Raw genomic sequence first — 10,242 nt, 5'->3', positions numbered from 1 at the left:
ACTATAAACCTCTAATTTGGTTCTCAAGTTATAATTTTGGATTGATTTAAGCATTGCTATTTTAGTATTTTGTTATTTTTTACACTTACTCCTGATATAAACACCTTTAGACTATCAGCCCAGTTAGCCAAGTATTGAATCTGGAAAATGTTTCAATGAAATGTATCTATTGGAAGTGTCACTTGCCGTCCATCATCTCTGCACTTACACGACTGTCAAACTAACGTGATTGCACTACACTTATTTTACTTGTAAAACGATAAAAATTTTGGGGATATTTTGGGGTAAAGTATATTGTCATTGTCCTATACATATGAATGTATGATTTAGCAAGCTAGATTAAACACTCAGTATTTTATATTTGTTTGTTTTAGTAACTGAAAATAATTTTAATTTTAAATTTTTACTGTTATTAGTTGATTTTATTCCATATTATAGTGAAGTTCTTGAGGTAGCTTTTTAAACAATATCACATCGTATCCTTGAGTAAACGAGAACTTAAAACTGATATGCGTTTGACTAAATGGATCGTTTTTATGATGATAACATTAATTGTACAAATAAATTTGTTCCGTTTAAAATGTAATTTTGTCATACTGCGCCTTCAACGGCTGTTTTCAGTAAATGCATCGCATAATTAAGTAATTTGTTTATACATAGGGTATAAAAGCATTAAAGTTTATTGTTGTTTGAATAAGCTGGGGTTGAGGGAATATATCAGCTGTCCCTTATTCTTGCTCGAAAACTTTGTTAGCAAATTTCCCATATAGGGAATAAGCTATTACCGTAGTAGTCTACTTGTGGTTATTCCTGGACCCGGAACCGATTTAATTTTACGTTTTGAGGTCCCTAGAGGCCAAAAACACCATCCGTTCAATGTGTGTGTCCGTTCGTTTGCACAATAGCTTGAGCAAAAATGATTTTGATGAAATTTGGTATAAACGTGTAAACCAACATTTATTTAAATGAGTTTGCGTACTAGCATGGTCGGACTATGGGAACAGGGGTTTATGGGGTAAAAACTGGTTTTCCCCATTTTTGACCCATAAAACATAAAGATAAGCAATTTCTTTCCAAAACATTATGTAGAGCTTAAGAAAACAATTAATTTAGTATATTGAAGCGTTATGTGCCTAATGGTTATGGAGAAAATTCCCAAAAAAAATTAATTTAAAATTCCCATGTTATTCTTATGGAGAATAAGTTAACTGTTGTAGTTTGCCTTGTTTATGAACATATTTTGATCAAATTTGGAAAATACATTTATGTCTTTATAAACTATTCACATTTTACAAAAACAAAAAAAATACTTTCACCCTCCCTGTTGTGGCAAACCTTAGTCCTCGTTAAAGTAATTATGTTTAAATAAGGAATGAATGGGATATTTTAAAGGAGACATTTTAGTGTAAATCCAATCAGGCAAATGGAAATTCGCTTAGTCTGCAGGTTTGCTGCGGCGGGGGTATTTTAAAATGGAAAGTACAGTAGTTAATATTTTTATATTATTAATTGTCATTTGCTGGACTGCTATTGCTTTAGCAACCCTATCACTGCAAATATACATCCTATATACATAAAAAAATGCAACCCCTTGTATATTATTGACATTACAATCTGGGAGTCGCCAGTTTGATTTCAAGCAAGATCGTTTCTGGATCCAGATGTCATTTGTTATTGGTCCATCAATTACATATCATATCCAACAAAACGCTGAAATAGATAGGAACAAGACCATTCCCTTAAAAAAACGTCAAAAATTCCAACGGTGTAGCAAAAAAATGTCTCGGTATATACATGATATTTCTTTATACAACTGTGTAAGATGACCTATAAACATGAGCCCTGACTTTTTGAATCAGTTATCTCAAAAATTGGTGCAGTATGACAAAAAACATGACAAATCTAACTTTTTAGGGTTTTGTAAACATAATTTTTAGGCTGTGAGATAAATTTTAGTTTTGATGATTATTTATTCCTTGGTAAAATACAATTTTATAACATAGTTAATTTGTTAATTCTACAACTTTATCTTGATGGCAAATTTTTCCTTCTAAGAAAATTGTGTTATAACTAATTTTAACGTCTTACAACATTTCCGCATGAATTGCAATTGAAGAATTGTTTGTGATTTTAAACAAAATTCAAACCAACTGAGCAACCCTATTGCTGCAAATATACATCCTATATACGCATGAAAAATTCAACTCCTTTTATATTATTGCTTATTTCATTTAGATAAAATGAAATTACACTTACGCAATTGAGAACCTAAGATTTGAAGTTGCCTAAACTATATTATTCGCCAATTTAAACGATTTATTCTTGATTTTGGGCATAATACCACCACCAATGTTTTTCCACTTTATACATGTTATTTGCAAAGATACACAATATTTACATATTTTTATAACATAATACATATCCTTCCTACTTTAGATAAACAAACCAACTAAATGAAACTCTAGAAAAAGCAATGAATACCATTAATCTAGTTGCCGCCATCTTTGATATTAGCTAGATGCAAAACTTATATATACCTAGTCTTGTTTTCTTTTGTTTGTTTTAAACTATATTTTAATTTCGCAAAATTATGAGAAATAAATAGTACTAGTGTGAAACGTTTTGTAAGCTACAATGGCATTGACCACTTGCTTGTGCAACTTAACACCAATATTGTTATCATGCCTTTACATACAATAATATTGTATTTGTACCGTGGAGCTACTCACAACAATGCATACCTTTATTTAACAAGAAATTAACAATTTCTCTTCAGCATATTTACTATACTTTCCTAAACTTTTAAAGATTGTATTTACAACTTATCTGGGAGTCCTTTCCAGTGTTTCATCTAGTTTGTTGGTTTTATAAGATAGTTAAAAACTAAAAAGTTTATTAACTCAATTTTAGGGCTACAGATGTGCCGATTTGTTGACTGCGTCTATTCTGCACATGTGATAAAACATGGGGTTTCCTACACTGTTATATTGCCATCAGCTTATTTTTAAGTACCTAAATAAAAAATAAAATCAGCAATCGTAATGTTTATTTGGACCTGTTTTACCTTAATCTATATTGGTTCTGAAGAATACAGTTGTTTCACTCCTACTAAAGTTTCAACATTCACTTTCACTTATACCTCTATAAAATAGCATAGAAAGACAAATTCCTCAAAAATGGCTCCTGCCGAGCTTAGCTGTTTTATTATAGTTTAGCTATTTCAATCAAAACAAAACAATACAGCATTGAGATATACAAGGTGACCGACAGGGACCGGACATTTTTGAATGGAAAGTATACACATGACAATTATTGTCTCGAGGGGAGGTATGTCATTTATAGCTGTATCTTATGCCATGCATCATTGGACGGTAAACACAGGATGGTTGCCTATGATGAGTAGTATGAAATGGCGAGCCTATCACGGCAGGGCAACAACTTTTTTTTTACGAGCATAGGTACTCTCTATTGTAAGCATCTACTCTTGTTATTTTCATTGTGGAAAAAATTTTTACGGTATTTTATATGGGAGTTTTACAGACTCCAAATTTCACCAACTACAATTAACAGCGATTCACTAACTCCAAATTTCACTAAGTCCAAAAGCATAAATTTTAATTATTCATTGTTTCACAAACTCTAAATTTTACATTAATTTAATAAGCAGAGAGTTTTGCGAGCTCCAAAATTCACCAAAGTGCATCCCCGGCCAGAAACTGCTGAGGAGTTGCCACGGTCAGATTGAAGGCACTGTCTGCCGTGGTCAGGTTGGATTAGGTTATCAATCAATACTACATTCTTTACGATACATTAACGCAGTCACAATGTTGATTCGTAGCACATGGCTAACAACGCAAGAACGTGCGGTGCCTGCAATCTGACCGTGGCAAACCCTACAGCAACTTCTGGCCCGGACTGTACTTTGGAGTTTGTGAAACAAAGTTTATTTAAAATTTAGGCTATTGGAGTTTGTGAAATTTGGAGTTCCTAATGTCATACTAAGCCGAACATTGTACTATTATTGTACTAAAGAATGTTTAAGGCAAATTTGAAATATATCTGTGAGAATATATTTTTATTTAGAAAGCAGGCAAAATAATCAAGTGTTGTTTCCTACCAGTTTGTTATGTATGAGAAGAATGGGCTTATTTTTAATTTGAAACAACAATATGTCCAGTTAAATAATTGAACATTAATGTGCCCAATAGGCCTGTAAAGAAGGATGACAAAGGACAATGATTGCAATTGAAAAGTACATGGAAAAAGGTTAATTTTTATTTACCAATTAAAAATGAAACCATTAGCAAGATGTAATTTAAAGGCAATACAATAATTCTTCAAGCAACTTCCATAGACTCGGGTTCAATTCTCTGAACACTTTGATCCACAATCTGCAGAGGAATGATTTTTGTGGACAAGACTGCAGTGGTTCCTCGTGCGTAAGTGTAAGTCCCTTGTCTGGAAATGACACACTTTGATCATTGATAATATTGTACATTATCAAATGTAAAGTTGTACATCTTAGAATGTAAATTAACGTTGAATCGGGCCACCGACATATTGCGCTGGAGTAAATTACTAATTTCTGTTGAATTATACCAACTTTTTAACCAAGCCTATCTCAAAATAAAACAGATTGTAAACTATATGATATGTTGTGTCATAAAGATAGAATAAAAAGGCTAAGAAATTCAATAGCTCACTCTGTGAGATGCTCATTTAACTATGTTGTATTTTATTTACTTCAGTATGAAAAAAAGTTTCCCAGTCATCAACTTGGAAACTTTTTTTTGTTATTTAGTTTGTTATTTTAATATGGTGTTTTGGTTGCTAAAGTTGCTACAATGGCCACTGAATCCGCATAGCCTAAATTAGAATAAAAAGGGTTTGGCTTTAATGAGGCAGTTAAGCACAAAGTTTTCTACAGACCCGGTGGTATATAGGCTGAAACTTCAAATGTTGAAATGCTACAGTTCCAAAAATATTTTTTGCAATGTAGTTTTAGAAGATAAAAACCTGTATAATACACAATAGTTTTCACCTAACCTTTAAAATAGCGTTTTAGCAACCCTTTCAGCTGGGGATATTAAAGACTCCTAGAAGACGACGAGGCATCAAAACTGTTTGAGGCACCAACTAATCCAGAGCAGCACTACTCACTCAAAACCAGGTATTATTAAACTAAAACTTGTATTCTAAGGGAAAATGGGAAAAAAGCAATGTGATATTCCTGCTCACTCACTTGGGTACACATAGTTCCTGATGTATGGGCTAGGTACTGATATAGGTATACAGTTTCGCATATACGCATTACAGAAAAAATAATTAGGGAATAATCCATTATAATAATAATAATTTGGGACCTTGAAGTATTGCTAACGTGCCAAGTGCTGAGTGCATTGTACAGTCCGGACAGTGGTGTGGTGTGGGATGTATTATGATCAGACTGTATGCACAGAGCAGTCCCCTGTCTCCAGGTGCCCTATTCCACTATAATATTCCCCCGTTCCCCGCTATACGCAGATTAGTTAAACGTAGCGATTGCACAGAAAGCATTTACTGCAGACTACCTGTGACAGATTCAAAGGGTGTTGTAAGTGATTATTTGACAACTCACCTTTGTCCCTTGGAGACAGTTAGCTCGTACGGACGTAAGTAATCGACTGAGTCCTTCCTGATAACACAGACGTCTACGTTGCTGCCAGAACCCAAGTCATTGAAGATACCTCCAGCAATAGCGTCTCTCATCAGCAGTTTGCCTTCCTCTTCCTACAACAGAGAAGCTAGTTGAGCCACCAACAAACTATTGAGATTTCATTTAAATCTATGACAGTAGCACTTCTTGTGAATTATTGGTAACTAGCTGTTACCCACGGGCTTCACCCCGTTTGACTTCATAAAGTATTAATACAACTATTGATTAAGTTGGTTAAGTTATTGACTATTGGTTAAGTTAAGCTGAAATAAATAAAACAGAATACAGTGGTAATACAAACAAATAATCACACCTGATAAGGTAATAAATTGAAAGAATAACATACAAATAAGTACAGCTGAGATATTTTTAACATTAGGTATATGGAAAGTTCCTTTAGAAAGTAAATTACGACCATAAAGGGCAATTTATGAAATAATGGATAGTTTTGCACAAGATTTAACGTCATGACGAACATTTTAAGTAGGCCTATATGGTTTATGGGGGTGTGACTTGTAGTTTTCTCAAAAGCAAGCATGCCAGCTGTTTTGTTCGAAAACCATTCAAAATTTCACAACTTAAACCATTATTATCTTTGAAACGGTTAGGTTTATGAAAAAAATCAGAAGAATAAAATTGTCTTAAAATTACTTTTTCTACCAGAATACATCATAAAATACAGGGTGTTTCATAAGAAAAATCAAAGTTGGCGGCCATATTGGAAAAATGGCGGCTAAAATAATTTTTTTGACTTGACTATAATTTTTTAAATAAAAAATCCAAGGCACTTACCATTTAACTTTTTTTGATATCTCTTATAGTTTTCAAATAAAACGGCTGGCACACTTATATCAATCACCCTGTATATCTGGATATTTCATAGGCTAGTTATGCTTATCTCAGGCATTTTTTCAGCTACGGTAATGATGGTTATTTGTTTCGCAAGCACAGCATCTCCTATGTGATAAACTTTCCCTGGACATATAAGGGATATTCAGAAATTAAGGAACAATTCCGTCTGCCGCCACAAGGTAGCCAATTGTAAACCCACGTACGGATGTGTTCGCCTTCTCAGTGAATGTCCAGCCATCAAAGGTTAAACCTAGAAAAGGAAATAACACAACCAAATAGAAAAATGCTCAAACTCACAGTCATGTTTGGTTTCCAACGAGCTTCAAACACAGCCATAGCAGCTCTAGAGCCGGAGCCCATGGTTGTGTAAGGAAGTGACTCAGAAGAACCGTGAGGGTAGATGCAGTAGACGTGAGGCCCGTCTATATCCATCCCTCCCACAATTAGGGCAGCGCCGATGTGACCCTTAACAAACACACAAGCTACATTAGCCTTGCTAACATTAACAATTCTAATATGTACAATTTTGTTAACCATTTATTTTAAAATGGCCTTGGCATACTTTTTATATCTGTATATAGATTTCGTACTGGAAGCTTGGGCCCACAAAATTGGACCATACCTTAAGAAAGATTCTATGACACATCTACACAACATAGTGGCTCAAGCATGACTGACAATTTTTTGTTCTGGTTTTGACTATTGTACTCTATGCTCTGGTGGTGTTAATGTATGGCAGGGTTTGTGTACTAATATTGTACAGTTTTAGGTACTTTCTCACCCGAGGATGGGGTCAGATTCTACACCACAAAAGTCGTAAAAACCTTTTTTTCATCGTGACGGAAAATGGCTGGGCAATAATTCCTTAAATAGCCTAACATAAATTTACCATCATGCAGATTACTTTATATTCTTTAAAAATACCATACAAAACCTGTTTCAACACTATCAACTAAAGACAAATTAAATCTCAAAAGAATTCAAGCCAATAACACTATTAACTGACCTGATAACGGAACAACATCTGCTTCAGCAGCGTCTCGGCAGTACACACTCTAACCTGTCGTCCGCTGTGCAGACGATGCAACTCCAGCTGAGAAGCAATCAGGCTTGTTGTCTGTTCTGTGTCTGCAGCAGTTCCGGCACCACAACAGCTGTTACAATATAAACAGCAAATTACGATTTGGTGTGGTACTTACTCCAAAGTAACCATCGATCTCATAACTACTATACAGTACACTACACCAGAACTTGCTTGTTTTCAGATAAAAACACTAGCTACAATTCTTGATTTTATTGGTAGGGTCTACTTGTCTACTTACTAAATGTTCTTGGCGAGGTAGTGGATTTTGCTACAGTTCTTGTCAGCCACAATGTTTCCCTCAGTAGCCCTGGTGTCTGCACCAAGAATGACACCATCCTTGTACACTATTCCAGCTATTGTAGTTCCCGTTTTGATGGCTTTAGGGGCCGGAAAACCTTTTTCCATCAATGTTGCATTTCTGAAAAAAAAAAACATGATTACATACTTCTTATTTAAAACAACTAACTTACCAGTAAATAAATCAATAGGTAAACAAACAAAATAAGGAATAACTGAATCAAATCAAAGTACAGTAGACCTCTTAACCAACCTCACATTTACCGATAATTGGATTGTACAATTTTACAGTTTGTTTTAACCGGCCTTATTTTGAGAGCAGTTCGGTTTAATTGCCGCTTTCTAGGAATCTCCGCATTTCCGCTCCTACGCTCGGTTATGGGAAAAATAAACTCTAAGTTACAGGATGTCGCAGGCAATTATAAACATCCTTTCTCTAACAAAATGGATGCTTGTATCTTTAATTTCAACCATAAGTTCTGAGCTGTATTAGGATAGATGTTTAAAGTATCAATTAGGCTAATAATACTAAAAGTACAAAAAAAGTACTAAAAGTACAAGTTGACCCTCTAACTTAAGTTATTGTCTTGGTTGCTTAGCTATCAGCAATTATCGATTGTTATTGTTACCGTACCAAATTTCTATCTATTGTTATGCTTGCTATTCAACCAAGTCTTTTCTATTAGCATGTGATGTTAATCCCATCTGTGTTTCAATAAATCTGCAAAATAACAAAAAAAAAAGTAAAAAAGCATGAGAAAAGGCAGAAGTGGGAAGCAAATTTAATTAGGCTAAAGTTATTATGTTCCTTTCACGTTTCACTTGCATTTGTTTATCACTTTTCGTTAATCTAATCTCAATCCTTCAATATTGTACCCATATCAGCATATCAACCCTGTAAAATTGGTGTAACCGTAAACAAATAAATAAATAGGCCTAAATAAGGTCGCATTTTAAGATAATTGTTAAAATTGGCCCATCAAGACTGATTCTCTCCATCTTCTGGGATCCCACAGGGTTTACTACTGGGCCCATGACTATAAAACAACACAGAGGATATGCGTCCGGTAACCAGACGTGGAGTAGGCGTCCGGCAGTGACGTCACCGGGTTGTGGGGGCCCGGAACGCCATTAGACTACCACAACGATACAATGTACAGCCATCGGTGTTCGTGGTGTAGTGGATTGAGTGCTCGGCAGATATGCAAGAGGTTCCTGGTTCGAATCCAATCGGTACACAACTTTAACTTTTTGTCAAAGATTTGGCTATTGAATGCCATTTCTTCTTAACTGTACATCTTTTGTTAGATTTTTTGGCATTTATAATCTTATGAACAGAATTTAACCTTCATTCGATTTTTTCATTATCAGCAAGTTTGGTTTGTTGGTTATGACAGTAACTGCCAGACCCTAATCCAACCGGACGCGTATCCTCTGCAACAAACTATTATATGATTTTAAGCTCATGAACTGGTCAAATCGATTATATGGGGAATTAGGGCCTATTCTTTACTAGTGTTTTGCTGTTAGTTGGCCCTATTACCCTACACAGAATCTAAAATAATGACTAAGCACAATAACATAACCTTAATTTGGTTGTAGGTAACGATTGTTGGTAGGCCTACCTTCTGCAGTTGTCAAAGGAGAATCCAGGAGTTTGATCATTTGGAAGAAGTACTGAAGACATGTTTATTCACAGCTATCCCAAATACTAAGGTAAGAAAACTAAATTATTTTATTAGTTTCTGATGATTCAACTAACTACTCTCACCACACTCACACTCTGTAGCCTACTAGCACTAGCCTGGTTTACACGGGTCGAGTATGTCAGACGAGTTATTCGGCCCAGTTACTAGGCCCAGTTGTTGATTTGTCCAACTCGCCCGGTACTTGACTAGACTGTCTACACGCATTCCTATTTCGAACAGCGACAGTGTAGGCACAAAAAAGTAATTTTTATAATTTCTCTGTGTTCTGTGGTGTAGGGTATTATTCCGTATACCATAGCTTTCGTGTTAAATGTTGTTTGAGTTTAAAATGGGACTTCAAGAGTTTAATGCTGAATTTATAAATTGATTAAATCACTGAATTAGATTATTAGAATTAAAACTGAATCATCCATTTAATTCAGGGGTTGCTTAAAAGTTTTTTTGCAAATACGATAGACCAAAGTGGAAGGTGATATACTAAAAGAATAAGATTTGTTACAAATTACTATACCGGTACTGCATTTCTTTAAAATAAAATATATAGGCAACCAAAAGTTGCCTCCAAATAAAAAAATGTGAAAACACCGTTTTCAATGTATTTCTGA

At 34.7% G+C, this 10,242-nt stretch overlaps 1 protein-coding gene across 1 annotated transcript; it reads right to left on the bottom strand.

The window, feature by feature from the left end:
• Positions 1-4,253: 4,253 nt before the first annotated feature.
• LOC128999843 (proteasome subunit beta type-7-like) lies at positions 4,254-9,710 on the bottom strand. The gene is made up of 6 exons (XM_054426549.1): positions 9,554-9,710; positions 7,870-8,049; positions 7,554-7,701; positions 6,845-7,012; positions 5,618-5,769; positions 4,254-4,458 (listed from the first exon to the last, which is right to left on the bottom strand). The coding sequence occupies exons 1-6, from the start codon at positions 9,613-9,615 to the stop codon at positions 4,338-4,340; spliced, it is 831 nt and encodes a 276-aa protein (XP_054282524.1). The 5' UTR covers positions 9,616-9,710; the 3' UTR covers positions 4,254-4,337.
• Between the last annotated feature and the right edge of the window lie 532 nt (positions 9,711-10,242).

This window comes from Macrosteles quadrilineatus, unplaced genomic scaffold (genome assembly GCF_028750875.1).
Source record: "Macrosteles quadrilineatus isolate MER2022 unplaced genomic scaffold, UCM_ALF_1.0 Scaffold_8__2_contigs__length_117827958, whole genome shotgun sequence".
Taxonomy (NCBI): Eukaryota; Metazoa; Arthropoda; class Insecta; order Hemiptera; family Cicadellidae; genus Macrosteles; species Macrosteles quadrilineatus.
The sequence above is the reverse complement of the archived record's forward strand: the minus strand, read 5'-3'. Positions and strand labels throughout refer to the sequence as shown.

Coding starts and splice junctions, on each gene's coding strand:
- LOC128999843 (XM_054426549.1), bottom strand. CDS start 9,615: ATGTCTTCAGTACTTCTTCCAAATGATCAAACTCCTGGATTCTCCTTT. Junction 7,702..7,869: donor TACCTCGCCAAGAACATTTA/GTAAGTAGACAA, acceptor ATATTGTAACAG/CTGTTGTGGTGCCGGAACTG. Junction 7,013..7,553: donor AGATGTTGTTCCGTTATCAG/GTCAGTTAATAG, acceptor GTGTTTGTTAAG/GGTCACATCGGCGCTGCCCT.